Source organism: Salvelinus namaycush, unplaced genomic scaffold, assembly GCF_016432855.1.
Source record: "Salvelinus namaycush isolate Seneca unplaced genomic scaffold, SaNama_1.0 Scaffold449, whole genome shotgun sequence".
Classification (NCBI taxonomy): Eukaryota; Metazoa; Chordata; class Actinopteri; order Salmoniformes; family Salmonidae; genus Salvelinus; species Salvelinus namaycush.
Genome location: NW_024061141.1, coordinates 51,634 through 66,258, shown reverse-complemented (window position 1 = coordinate 66,258; position 14,625 = coordinate 51,634). Strand labels below are relative to the sequence as shown.

The 14,625-nt window shown below is 41.5% G+C and overlaps 1 protein-coding gene across 5 annotated transcripts; it reads left to right on the top strand.

Annotated features, from left to right (window-relative positions):
• The first annotated feature begins 4,021 nt into the window (after positions 1-4,021).
• On the top strand, positions 4,022-13,725 carry LOC120041350 (sorting nexin-1-like). Of its 5 annotated transcripts, none has more exons than XM_038986294.1 (16): positions 4,022-4,161; positions 8,413-8,572; positions 8,690-8,771; positions 8,820-8,898; positions 9,196-9,262; positions 9,907-9,950; positions 10,195-10,336; positions 10,495-10,573; positions 10,796-10,871; positions 11,068-11,181; positions 11,447-11,540; positions 11,658-11,863; positions 12,147-12,290; positions 12,396-12,476; positions 12,591-12,662; positions 12,806-13,725. In XM_038986294.1, exons 1-16 carry the CDS (start codon positions 4,045-4,047, stop codon positions 12,854-12,856), a joined length of 1,608 nt encoding a protein of 535 aa, XP_038842222.1. In that variant the 5' UTR covers positions 4,022-4,044; the 3' UTR covers positions 12,857-13,725. The 5 variants fall into 5 exon arrangements, with proteins under 5 accessions (XP_038842222.1, XP_038842221.1, XP_038842223.1 ...); XM_038986293.1 differs by having other exon boundaries at positions 8,690-8,789; positions 8,838-8,898; XM_038986295.1 differs by lacking the exon at positions 8,820-8,898 and having other exon boundaries at positions 8,690-8,802.
• The last annotated feature ends 900 nt before the right edge of the window (positions 13,726-14,625 follow it).

Genomic DNA, 14,625 nt, shown 5'->3' with positions numbered 1-14,625 from the left:
AGGTTAATACCTTTTACATGAACCATATCAGCCAAATGAGGTTAATACCTTTTACATGAACCATGTCAGCCAAATGAGGTTAATACCTTTTACATGAACCAACCCAGCCAAATGAGGTTAATACCTTTTACATGAACCATGTCAGCCAAATGAGGTTAATACCTTTTACATGAACCATGTCAGCCAAATGAGGTTAATACCTTTTACATGAACCAAGCCAGCCAAATGAGGTTAATACCTTTTACATGAACCATGTCAGCCAAATGAGGTTAATACCTTTTACATGAACCAAGCCAGCCAAATGAGGTTAATACCTTTTACATGAACCATGTCAGCCAAATGAGGTTAATACCTTTTACATGAACCAAGCCAGCCAAATGAGGTTAATACCTTTTACATGAACCATGTCAGCCAAATGAGGTTAATACCTTTTACATGAACCATGTCAGCCAAATGAGGTTAATACCTTTTACATGAACCAAGCCAGCCAAATGAGGTTAATACCTTTTACATGAACCATGTCAGCCAAATGAGGTTAATACCTTTTACATGAACCATGTCAGCCAAATGAGGTTAATACCTTTTACATGAACCATGTCAGCCAAATGAGGTTAATACCTTTTACAAGAACCATGTCAGCCAAATGAGGTTAATACCTTTTACATGAACCATGTCAGCCAAATGAGGTTAATACCTTTTACATGAACCAAGCAAGCCAAATGAGGTTAATACCTTTTACATGAACCAAGCCAGCCAAATGAGGTTAATACCTTTTACATGAACCAAGCCAGCCAAATGAGGTTAATACCTTTTACATGAACCATGTCAGCCAAATGAGGTTAATACCTTTTACATGAACCATGTCAGCCAAATGAGGTTAATACCTTTTACATGAACCAAGCCAGCCAAATGAGGTTAATACCTTTTACATGAACCATGTCAGCCAAATGAGGTTAATACCTTTTACATGAACCATGTCAGCCAAATGAGGTTAATACCTTTTACATGAACCATGTCAGCCAAATGAGGTTAATACCTTTTACATGAACCATGTCAGCCAAATGAGGTTAATACCTTTTACATGAACCATGTAAGCCAAATGAGGTTAATACCTTTTACATGAACCATATCAGCCAAATGAGGTTAATACCTTTTACATGAACCATATCAGCCAAATGAGGTTAATACCTTTTACATGAACCATGTCAGCCAAATGAGGTTAATACCTTTTACATGAACCATGTCAGCCAAATGAGGTTAATACCTTTTACATGAACCAAGCCAGCCAAATGAGGTTAATACCTTTTACATGAACCATGTCAGCCAAATGAGGTTAATACCTTTTACATGAACCAAGCCAGCCAAATGAGGTTAATACCTTTTACATGAACCATGTCAGCCAAATGAGGTTAATACCTTTTACATGAACCATGTCAGCCAAATGAGGTTAATACCTTTTACATGAACCAAGCCAGCCAAATGAGGTTAATACCTTTTACATGAACCATGTCAGCCAAATGAGGTTAATACCTTTTACATGAACCATGTCAGCCAAATGAGGTTAATACCTTTTACATGAACCATGTCAGCCAAATGAGGTTAATACCTTTTACAAGAACCATGTCAGCCAAATGAGGTTAATACCTTTTACATGAACCATGTCAGCCAAATGAGGTTAATACCTTTTACATGAACCATGTCAGCCAAATGAGGTTAATACCTTTAACATGAACCAAGCCAGCCAAATGAGGCTAATACTTTTTACATTTTAAATTAACCAAGCCAATGGAATAAGTGAGATGCATGCAGGTAAAAAGATGTGCACATTTATGGGGCTGAAGAACAGTATCGGAACTAACCAGTGACTCTCTGCAGTAAATCCAGATCTCTGTGAAGCTCAGTGACAACATTGTAAGTGTTAATGGGTAGGAGAGTGAAGGAGGACTGTCAGGACCGAAAATACTCAAGTCAAAGAGACAGAGAAAGGACAAAGCTCTTGAGTCTATACTGGCGTGTGGGGGGTTTTGTTGTTGAATGACGTCACTTGTGGTGACTTTTTAAAGCATATTCTATGCAAATTAATGAAAATTAAATTGTTCTCTTCCTTTGAAACTCATCTGAAAACCGAGGACAGTTAAGTTTGATCTATTGATCTTAACTTCACCAGGCAATTCTATATTAACCCCTAAAATTATTTGGCTAGCATAACAATACTGTATTTTACCTATCAATTATTACATCTATTAATAGTGTTGGCCACATATAAATGCGCAGAACGTGACAAATCCTTCATCGGCAAGACAAACCTGGTCGGTCATGAGGACTCACACAGGGAAGAAATCATACAGATGTCCAGAGTGCAGCAAAAGCTTTTCTAAAGCAAGTCATTTGAAAATTCATCATAGAATTCACACAGGTAAAAAATATATCGGTGTAAACGATGTGGCAAATCCTTCAGTCACGAGGTCAAACATGTAGACTCACACAGGTGACAAATCACATCAATGCGAATAAAGTGGCAAATCATTGAGGGCGAGGCCAGACTGGCCCTTTGATTTCTATCCGTATCTGTAATTGTCAATGGTTTCTCAATGGAAGTCGTACGTTGACGGTCAGAGGAGATGACGCGTCCATAACCATACAATTTCAATCCATTTTTCACGTACAAAAATATCTGAGTTGAACTTTGGACGGGCCGGCGGATACGTAACCATCCGTTTAGCGAATTAGAAAAGAGCAGGCGTTTCACGTCACACACTCCACACGGACCAAAATGCATCCGTTTTAATTTGGTGTCCATTCTCCATGGGTCAGTACGGCCTTGACCTTGTAGTCAGAGTGGACATTTGGTCAAGAATACATTTCAAACAGGGGAGAAACCGTTTTGCTGCAATGAATGTGGTTCATGCTACACCAGAAATTCAAGTCTTAAATGCGCATATGAAGAAAAAGCATTTTGTGCTTTATGTGTGGAAATGGTTAATATCAGCCACTAAAATGCCATCAGTCAATTCACTGAAGAGAAACTACTTTGTTGCCATGACTGTGGCAAACTCTTCCAAAACAAGAAGAACCTTGATAAAAATATCAAGATCGACAAAGAGGAGAAAATATATTGCTGTCATAAATATGTCAAATGCTTTAGACAACAGTACACTGATGGGCATATGAAGATACACATGGAAGAAAGAGAATGGATTTCCTCTGATTAAAAACCATACAAACACAAAACCTGGCCAATGCTTCTACAAAGGGAGTCTGGTTAGCTCACTCAGTCTGGTAAAAAAAAAGAATTCATGACTTTTTAATCTGTTTTCTCTTAGACTGTAGGCCTACATTTGAACTTCTGTTTTCAAAGGACACACTTCTGTCATCAATAAGAATCATTGTTCAGTAAATTAGACTATCAAAAATAAAAATAAACGATTTTGAATGATAATTTTGGAGATATTGTTCCCTTTGTTTTTATATGGCTATCAAACTGTTAATTTGTCAGGACTCTAGGGGACAGAGGGAGTTTCTCTCCTAACAAATACCTGTAGAGGATCTCTTTCACAGCCCAATTTCCTTATGGCTCTGTCAGAATACTTTTTTAAATACATGCTTCTTTGAGTCCTTCCTAGAAGTTGTGGCTGATAATACATGACTGGATTGGTGAAGGGTGTAAAGGACCCTCGCTTTCATCTGTCCAAATTAGTGATTCATTCAAGAAGGTAGAGGTGCATTATTAAAAACTCTGACTATGGCCCAGCCAGCCACTTTAACCCATGCCTAACCTAACCCCTGGAGCCACATGGTAATTAAAAAACATCACATATAATACAGAATGGAGGTTGAAATACATTATATAGGCTAGATATTTTCTACAATGTTCTTCATTATATTGCTATTTCCAGCACCATTTACAGTTGGTAACACAGTACAGTATAAAGAATACAGGTCTGTGACGTTCCTAAACACGTTGCCGTTTAATCACCAGCAGGTGTCGCTCCAGACAGTACTTTGCACTTGTCAACTTCCGCTTACAGACGTATCATCACAGACATGGCGGCTAGCTCACCGCGGAATCCCCCTCCTCTCCGTGGAGCAGAGAACCAAGACCCACTTTCCGAAATGGCAGATGAAGACAGTGACGAAGGGGAGGATATATTCGTTGGCAATGTAAGAACTAGACATATTAGATGATACCAGCTACAGCTTGTCCTGACTGAAGCCGGATCTGTACACCATTCCATAGCATGCTAATGTTAGCTTGCTAGCTAAGCTAGTAGCCCTGTACACTACAGAACGGAGTTTAGCCAGCTAGCTAGGCTAACATTAGCTAGCTACCTGTCAAGCACAACTCTTCAAGTCTCCATTCTGGTACAATCCATTAGATAGCTTACTGACGTTAACGCCTTTTGTTTTTTGAATGCAATCTGCAAGCTGCACTCACTCAAACCATTACTAACTTATTTAGCGCTGCACTTCAGCCTAGATATCTACCTGTGTGAAGCTAGTCACAAAAATAATGAACCGTAATAGTGGAATTTTCGGTTCGCTTTCAAAATAAAAGTGATACAAATAGTGGAAACGTGCTAAATTTGGACTAGCTAGATAATGCTAAACAATGTAGGAATGTTCTTATACATTCAACAAAAGACAATAATCAGTTGACATCGCACTGTGGATGTATGAGACTAGAATTGCATTGGGGGTTATACTTATATTTCATTCTACAGCCTTGCCTAAACATCACTGTTACCATGGTTATTCCATGGATTATCCGTCTGAAACAAGTCGCTGTAAAAAAAAAATGCAAATCTATGCAAGCTAAAATGTTGAATAAAATGATATGAGGTTACTTTACCGGTTGTCCGTGCAGAACCTACCGGCGCAGCAAAAAGTCAAGTAAACAATTATTTACTGTGGACATTTGATCTTCACAACTTTTTCCAGCACCTGTAAATTCTGTCACTTGTATTTTCCATCTCCTTAGCATTTCATGTTATGCACAATATGTAAACAATAGCCGAATGTAATCGAACGTTGTCGACCAAAGCACGTTCCGTCCCAATCAGCTCCGACAACGTCCGGTCTATGCTTCGGTTAAACTCGGCGATTGTTGATATATTGTCCAAGTCATGCGAATTGCGTCAGTATTGGAAATAAAATCCAGAAATACAAACCGATATACAGACCAGCGTACTGAATGTCGGGTTAATAACACTACTGTGTGGATAGTCTGTCTCAGATTACCGCCTATATAAGGAGAAAATCAGGTAAAGTATGTTTAAATTAAGTTTATTCAACGTTCTGACTTGTCTTATTGTTCACAAAAAGTGAGCCTACATGTTAGAGATGAGAGAGGAGTCTGACACGCTCGGATTCGTAGAGGCTATGTACAGCCTAACCTATGGATGTTGCACCCATGAAATGGAGTATCATCCTACTCCGTGACATTCACAGAACGCTAATATGTGTGTAAACGCTACACAGTTGTATTCTGTGAGTGTCACTGAGTAGGCTGATACCCCATTTCATGGGTGCAACATCCTTAGGTTAGGCTGTACAGTGCGTATAAGTATGCCACAAATGCAATTCTAAAGTCTAATACATCCACAGTGCGATTTCAACTGATTTGTATTGCTTTGGGTCAAATTAATTATTATTATAATGTTATTGTCTTGAATCTGTATAACATCCGACCTTGTTTAGCATTAACTAGTCCAAATATGGCAGTATTCCACTATTTGTATTCATTTGAATCTTTTAATGGAGCACTTTTATTTTATTCCACTATTGTTGCTAATCCTTAGTGTGGCTAGCTTCACACAGGTGTAGCTAGCCAAGGTGGCAAATTATCAAATCAAAGTTTATTTGTCACGTGCTCTGAATACAACAGGTCTAGACCTTACAGTGAAATGCTTACTTACAGGCTCTAACCAATAGTGCAAAAAAGGTATTAGGTGAATAATAGGTAAGTAAAATAAATAAAACAACAGTAAAAAGACAGGCTATAAAAGTAGCGAGGCTACATACAGACACCGGTTAGTCAGGCTGATTGAGGTAGTATGTACATGTAGATATGGTTAAAGTGACTATGCATATATGATGAACAGAGAGTAGCAGTAGCATAAAAGGGGTTGGTGGGTGGCGGGACACAATGCAGATAGCCCGGTTAGCCAATGTGCGGGAGCACTGGTTGGTCGGCCCAATTGAGGTAGTATGTACATGAATGTATAGTTAAAGTGACTATGCATATGATAAACAGAGCAGCAGCGTAAAAAAAGAGGGGTTGGGGGGGGCACACAATGCAAATAGTCTGGGTAGCCATTTGATTACCTGTTCAGGAGTCTTATGGCTTGGGGGTAAAAACTGTTGAGAAGCCTTTTTGTCCTAGACTTGGCACTCCGGTACCGCTTGCCTTGCGGTAGTAGGGAGAACAGTCTATGACTGGGGCGGCTGGGGTCTTTGGCAATTTTTGGGGCCTTCCTCTGACACCGCCTGGTGTAGAGGTCCTGAATGGCAGGCAGCTTAGCCCCAGTGATGTACTGGGCCGTACGCACTACCCGCTGTAGTGCCTTGCGGTCAGAGGCCGAGCAATTGCTGTACCAGGCAGGGATGCAACCAGTCAGGATACTCTCGATGTTGCACCTGTAGAACCTTTTGAGGATCTGGGGACCCATGCCAAATCTTTTTAGTTTCCTGAGGGGGAATAGGCTTTGTCGTGCCCTCTTCACGACTGTCTTGGTGTGTTTGGACCATTCTAGTTTGTTGTTGATGTGGACACCAAGGAACTTGAAGCTCTCAATCTGCTCCACTACAGCCCCGTCGAGAATGGGAATGGGGGCGTGCTTGGTCCTCCTTTTCCTGTAGTCCACAATCATCTCCTTAGTCTTGGTTACGTTGAGGGATAGGTTGTTATTCTGGCACCTCCCGGCCAGGTCTCTGACCTCCTCCCTATAGGCTGTCTCATCGTTGTCGGTGATCAGGCCTACCACTGTTATGTCGTCTGCAAACTTAATGATGGTTTTGGAGTCGTGCCTGGCCATGCAGTCGTGGGTGAACAGGGAGTACAGGAGGGGACTGAGCACGCACCCTTGGGGAGCTCCAGTGTTGAGGATCAGCTGAGCTGTAGTCAATGAATAGCATTCTTACATAAGTGTTCATTTTGTCAAGGTGGGAAAGGGCAGTGTGGAGTGCAATAGAGATTGCATCATCTGTGGATCTGTTTGGGTGGTATGCAAATTGGAGTGGGTCTAGGGTTTCTGGGATAATGGTGTTGATGTGAGCCATTACCAACCTTTCAAAGCACTTCATGGCTACGGACGTGAGTGCTACGGGTCTGTAGTCATTTAGGCAGGTTGCCTTTGTGTTCTTGGGCACAGGGACTATGGTGGTCTGCTTGAAACAGTTGTTATTACAGACTCAATCAGGGACATGTTGAAAATGTCAGTGAAGACACCTGCCAGTTGGTCAGCACATGGCCGGAGCACACGTCCTGGTAATCCGTCTGGCCCCCGCAGCCTTGTGTATGTTGACCTGTTTAAAGGTCTTATTCACGTCGGCTACGGAGAGTGTGATCACACAGTCGTCCGGAACAGCTGATGCTATTGTTGCTAATCCTTAGTGTGGCTAGCTTCACACAGGTGTAGCTAGCCAAGGAGGCTAATTCTGTTATGATTTTAGCCCATCTGGGCAATGGTTGACCTCACTCTTGTCCAGGACCGGGGCAGCTGATAACGTAACTAACTAGCTTGTTAAATCGGTTCTATTTTTACAACTTCACTGCACGTTGGTTAGCTAGTTCTACTAATATCTATATATCTAACTTCAGTTGGACACACTTGTTTCCACCCAAATAAAGGAACATATGAGAAATTGTCTTCAAATCCCATAGTGGTCATCAGTCCACACTTGAGCAGTTACCCTCACCTTCATTTTGGACAAAAATGTGTTTGATAGTAATGGACATGTGGCTATGTAGGCCCATGTATTCTGTTGCATCATTGTAGTACAGCAATGTAATACATAACTAAAGGGACAATTCCCTATTTTCAAACCCTAAATTCATCATCTCCAACACCACCCCCATCATCAACATGTGAACATGGTGGGTTTATATGTTTTTGAGTCAAAAAACACTTATCTTCCTTCTATCTCTTTTACTTCAAAACACAAATGCACCATTTTCATTTGTTGATGTCGGAGATGAATATGAAGTTACGTTTTTTAAATAATTGCCTTTGTCACAATCAACTGACCTGGCCCCTTTTCACTGATAACCCAAGTCCACCCCACACAAATATTGTGGTTTGGGCTTCTCCTTGTATGTGAAAGGTTTAAACGCTGGCACAAAAAGTGACCTGTTTAAATACCCTCAATTCTAACTGCTGTACTCTTTATTGATATTTTTGTATTACCCTTCAGAGCAACCCTGTTGCAGAGTCCTTTCAGCCTGACACAGCCAATGGTGAAGAACCAGCTGACCTCTTCAGTGAAGAAGAAACCAGCACCGCTGTCAACAGTTCCATCACAACCTTTAAGTCCAACGGTGTCCATTCAGACAATGAGAATGATCTATTTGCAGGTATGTTATCATTTTTACCTTTTTATTATTACCCCTACTCGACTGAAGAGCAGAATTGGTTCATCTCCCTGTGACGTCCTTGCTTATGTTGTATGTTGCCCCCCCCCGTCCCCTCAGAGGTCTCGGTGGAGCTGTCCATGGAGAACCCCAGCACCACAGCCAAGACCTCTGGAGCTGAATTCACCCCGTCACTTACACTATCAGCAACACAACCCAGGTCTATGGAGCAGGTAGGCTACAACAGGACATCAGCAACACAACCCAGGTCTATGGAGCAGGTAGGCTACAACAGGACATCAGCAACACAACCCAGGTCTATGGAGCAGGTAGGCTACAACAGGACATGCCCAACAAATTCCACCACAGTTGAGTTGAATGTAATATGTTGTCTGCTGCTTGTTGCTTTGGAGGGCCATTATGCCATACCATAATTATTATCAGCCCTCAAAAGACAGATATAGGGGATAGGGAACACTGCTGACCTTATGAGACTAGCAAAACCCCAAACGTTTTCATCATCGTTCCTCTATGCAGCATTAGCAAAAGAGAGAGAATAATTACAGTAAATGTAAGTGCAATTTCCCGAAGTCTTGTTGTTCACCAGCTCATTTCCACCAATTCAGTTGGAAGAGGAAAAGGATGAGGACAGCTTTGACATGGATGTTGCTGTCACCAATCCAGAGAAAATTGGTAAGGAATATTTTTTTCTCACTATCTTTGAACTAATGTTTAGCAACCATTTAGAAGCATTTGAAGTGTGTATTGTGGTTGAATCCATGGAAGCTGTGATGTAATTATCTCATCTTCCTCTCAATTGAGTTGAGTTTTTAAAGTAGGAAGCCAAGATGGCGTCGCTGTGAGAGGGAGTGTTTTCTTGCTTGTCCAAGCAACTTTGAGGGTTAGGTGGTTACGAGTCTAATATTGGCTATCAATGTAGCAAGAAACTAACTATAGCTTTAGCTACACATGGCAAGTTGAGAGTTTTGTTTTTGTCAAGTTGAATGGGAAGAACACAACAAAGACAACAAAAGACGGAATATCAAAGCCTCACAGAAGACGGCAGGCATGCTAGCTAGCTACGACAAGAGTCAGAACAGCATGGATACACAAGATACCGCGAGCTCAAGACGGACCAGGACCAGATCCTTGAAACCTCTTTACCTCAGTTTAGTTTTTAAATTTTGTTCACTTTTGGTCCTGGAGGGTTGTAGCCAGGATATGCCTGTTTTTTCTTATTTTACAGTTTGTCTGTCTTTTTCCTGTCTCTGATTTCATATTTGAAACTAAACTTTGTCTCAACCTTTGTAACCTGACAGTTTGATCTTCCCTTTTAGGAGATGGCATGAACGCTTACATGGCCTACAAGGTGTCCACTCGGGTATGTAACTTCTGCAGCAGCAAATTCAGGACTTTTTAAACAACTAGTTTTTGTTTTGGTCATGTATATAGTAGTACTCCCAAACCATTTTTTCTATACTTTGCACTGTGACCATGAACAATTTGAAGGAATTACTCTGCTTGTGTTGAGTAGGCCTACTTCTGCCAGTGTCCTCTATGAAATCAGAACATGTGATTTTGTCTTGAGCAAACTGATACTAAGCCTCACTAATTCCACCCCCTAGACTACATTACCCATGTTCAGGAACAGGACATTCTCGGTGTGGAGGAGGTTCAGTGATTTCCTTGGGCTGTATGAGAAGCTGTCGGTGAAGCACTCCCTGAACGGCTGTATCATCCCTCCACCACCAGAGAAGAGCGTTGTGGGTAAGGAACTACATTTGTCAGTTCATGTCTGCCAGCCAGTTTCAAAAACAAAACCACCGGTTGCAGGCATAGTATGCAAACCCGGTAGATTTCACAGGTGCAGGGTACTGATCACGACACATGAAAGACACTAGTAACACCATGTCTTGACTCCCTAGGGATGACCAAAGTGAAGGTGGGAAAGGAGGACTCTTCCTCGGCTGACTTTGTGGAGAGGAGGAGAGCGGCTCTGGAGAGGTAGAACCTGAAGCAGCACCTTTTACCATTATTGTACTCAGACTTTGCATGTACAGTACGGTGAAGTATCATGTTCAGATTGTGTTTTATATTAGCCTGTTGATATTTGTCATATTCCTTTGCTTTTGTTAAGAATGTATTGCTGTATCTTCATTGCTATGGCAGGCATTGCATTGTTTCCTCCCTGTAGTCTAGCCCGTTGATATTTGTGGGATTTTCTAGGTACCTGCAGAGAGTAGTGTGTCACCCGTCCCTGTTACAAGACCCTGATGTCAGAGAGTTCCTGGAAAGAGACGAGGTAGGTGCTCTTCAGTCATTAGCTGTCAATACTGTCACAGACTACTGGAATCGTGCATTAATTTGTTCACTGCGTGCGTGCGTGTGTCTGCGTGCGTGCGTGTGTCTGCGTGTGTCTGCGTGCGTGCTTGTGTCTGCGTGCGTGCTTGTGTCTGCGTGCGTGCGTGTGTCTGCGTGCGTGTGTGTGTCTGTGTCAGCTGCCTAGGGCGGTGGGTACACACACACTGAGTGGAGCTGGCTTCCTGAAGATGATCAACAGAGCATCTGATGCTGTCAGTAAAATGACCATCAAGATCAGCTACTCGGACGCTGTAAGACAATCACTGTTCTGGTTGATTTACTCAAATGCCAAACATGAAATCATAGCAGTAAAGTCAGTTATCTAAATTAATGTTGGAGCTTTTGCATTTTTTTTTTTTTCTGTAAAAATATAAGCTTTTTCTTTACTGTCTGCTAAACGGGATGTGTGTGCCTCTGTAAAGCTTTGGGTCGATAAGTCCCCTTTGTCATTCAAATTAGTTGAATTGATGTAGATTGGTTGCCTGATTGTACCTCCCACGTTGCTTTGTGTTCCAGTGGTTTGACAACAAACTGCAGGAGGTGGAGAGCGAGGATCTGCAGCTGAGGAAACTCCATGCGGTGGTGGACTCCCTGGTCAACCACAGAAAGGGTGAGATTCACAGAAAAAAGAGTGATGTCTGCTTTAAAACCCTTTTGATAAGATTGGAGCTTTAAAGCAGATGTTCTTTTTTTATTTGTGACCCTGGTATATCTGTTGTTTCGTCAGAGCTCTGCGGGAACACAGCAGTGTTCGCCAAGAGCATGGCCATGCTGGGCAACTCGGAGGACAACACAGCTCTGTCCCGGGCCCTCTCCCAACTGGCCGAGGTGGAGGACAAGATGGAGACGCTACACCAGGAGCAGGCGGCCAGCGACTTCTTCATCTTGGCCGAGCTGCTGGCCGACTACATCCGCCTACTTGGAGCCGTCAGGGTACGGAAACTTCATTCTACATCCGCCTACTAGGGGCCGTCAGGGTACGGAAACTTCATTCTATGGCCTGAATTTTAAATAGAACACTACGACTACATTGACTGGATGAGTAAATCCAAAATGTCAATGGAAGATTAGTGCAAACCTTGCTAGCTTTGGTGCTAAATTGGGTAGCTACTAGCTAGAATCTGTGTGCCCTCGATGTGAAATTGATGTGGTGCAGATTTTGGCCTGAACTCGTGCTGTGCGCCTAATTTGGGCATTCTCGTTATGTTGTCCTCAGGGCTGTTTTGAGCAGCGCATGAAAACGTGGCAGCGCTGGCAGGAGGCTCAGAGCACCCTGCAGAAGAAGAGGGAGGTTGAGGCAAAGCTTCTGTGGGCCAACAAGCCTGACAAACTACAACAGGCCAAAGAGGAGATTACTGAGGTACAGGAGCCAGCACTGTGGTAATGCATGCTTAAAGGGAGGTGGTATTGCTTTGACTTCTATTTCCACCTTAAACTTTCCTTATTCCCCTCATGTCTTTCACAGTGGGAGGGTAAAGTCACTCAGTACGAGAGGGATTTTGACAGGATCTCTGTAACCGTTCGCAAGGAATTCCTCAGGTTTGAGGTAAGGCTAGTTTTTTTTTTTCTTCATTCGAGCAACATCGTGCTACCGTATTCAGGATAGTTTTGCATGAGAAAATCTACATGACAGTTTTTTTTCTTCCCCTCCATCTAACAGAAAGAGAAGTCCAAGGACTTCAAAAGCCAGATAGTGAAATATCTGGAGTCTCTTCTACAGTCTCAACAGCGGGTAATCTGTACTCTTATTTTTTACTTTAAAAGAAAATCTCTCTTCAAATGTGTGTTTTCATGTAATTGTTTGCTTGAAATGTTGGCCTTTATACTCCAGATATTGATGTGCTCTCTTTTCACTTTTCTCCCACTTGGATCTAGCTCGTAATGTTCTGGGAAGCATTCCTGCCTGAAGCAAAAGCGATAGCATGATGAAGCTTGAGGACGTTAGGAAGAGAACGACTGCCTTTTTGAACACTTTACCTCCTGACTATGTACCCAGAAGACAATGCAACAGAGGGGACAACTACTCTACAGCTCATCCATATTATTTTAGCATTAGTAATTTATTTTCCAGCTTTTCAGTAATGCTCTACATCAGCACAATGTATTGATTCAACAGAGATGAATTTGACAGTATAGCTTTTCTATGTAAACATGTCAGTGGTGTAAGTGGGTTATTTTTTTTACTCTGTGTTCTTGGGCCACCCTTACTCAGATAGGAAGAGTTTGGCTTTCCAATCCTAAAGTGTTCACATTTTGAGGTACTTCCCTAGAGTAGTAGTGTTTGTTTACAGTGGAGGGCAGTTCATAACTGTTTACAAAAGCTCATGAAATAACTTTTGGATCCACAAACGCATAGGGGAATGTAGTAAATTGTGTGTGTCCTGTGAAATACCACTTTGACTAGAGTGCTCATTCAAACTGATAGACGGACTAATACCAACGGTCCTCAGTTTGTGCATTTCCAGACCTACAGTGAAGGGACAAAATAATGGAAGCACGGAGTGTATGTTTATGGTGACCCATCAGATGAGTGTGCCTGCCTGTGTCTTTGTGCGTGTTCACCATTGTTTGATCATCTGTTTCCTCAAATAATTATGATCAACAACAGTCTTTCTGAACTGACCATCAGTATATTTTTACATCTGTGTTCAAACATGTAGCCTCATTGAATTCAATGTGATTGTGAAATGTGTCATGTTCAGTGGTTGAAAAAGTACTAAATGTTCATACTTGAGTAAAAGTACAAAGTAAAAGTCAATGCTATACATAAAATTCCTTATATTAAGCAAACCAGACGGCACGATTTTCTTGTTTTTTATTTATTTACAGACAGACTGCGGCACACTCCAACACTCAGACATAATTTACAAAAGCAGTATTTGTGCTTAATGAGTCCGCCAGATCAGAGGCAGTAGGGCTGACAATGCGTTATATAGATAGGTGTGTGAATTGGACCATAATTCTATCCTGCCTCAGCATTCAAAATGTAATGAGTTCTTTTGGGTGTCGGGGTTGATGTATGGGAGTAGTACATATCTTTAGGAATGTTGTGGAGTAAAAGTAGTCAAATATAAATAGTAATGTAATGTACACATACCCAAGTATTTTTTTCTTAAGTACTTTAAACCACTGGTTATGTTTCCTCACAATTTTGATAAACTAGCAACAGTGCTTGACTTGGACTGAAATAGGTGTCAGTACTCATTTTGGGTGCTGGTACTGTTAAGGTGCAGGAACTCCATAATACTTTTGAACTAAATATTCTATATAAGGTGCAGGAACTTGAGCAGTAGAAAATTAGGTGCCGGTATTCAGTTTCGGTTGGGGTTATACCCAAATCCAGCACTGACTAGCAGTGTGTAATGATGATGAAAGCATACTGATAACAAGTGTTGACTCCTTTAGTTTTCTTACCCAACATTTATATGAGTGTCTGTTCTTTTTCCTCAAGATGTGCTTTATTTTTGTAACCACTCGCATTTAGATAAGATATTCCTGAAAATTCTATAGAAGGGAGTAATAAAGATGATTGATTGAACTTCGTTTAATGTTTGAGGCAGTTTTTTTGTCCATAAAATGTTATCAGTATCCAAAAATGTAGGACAGGGAATATCATATGGAGGTTATTTGGTGCATGGTTTCAAACATATTCCATCCACATAATATACATTTTAAATAATTGAGCTTGTATCATT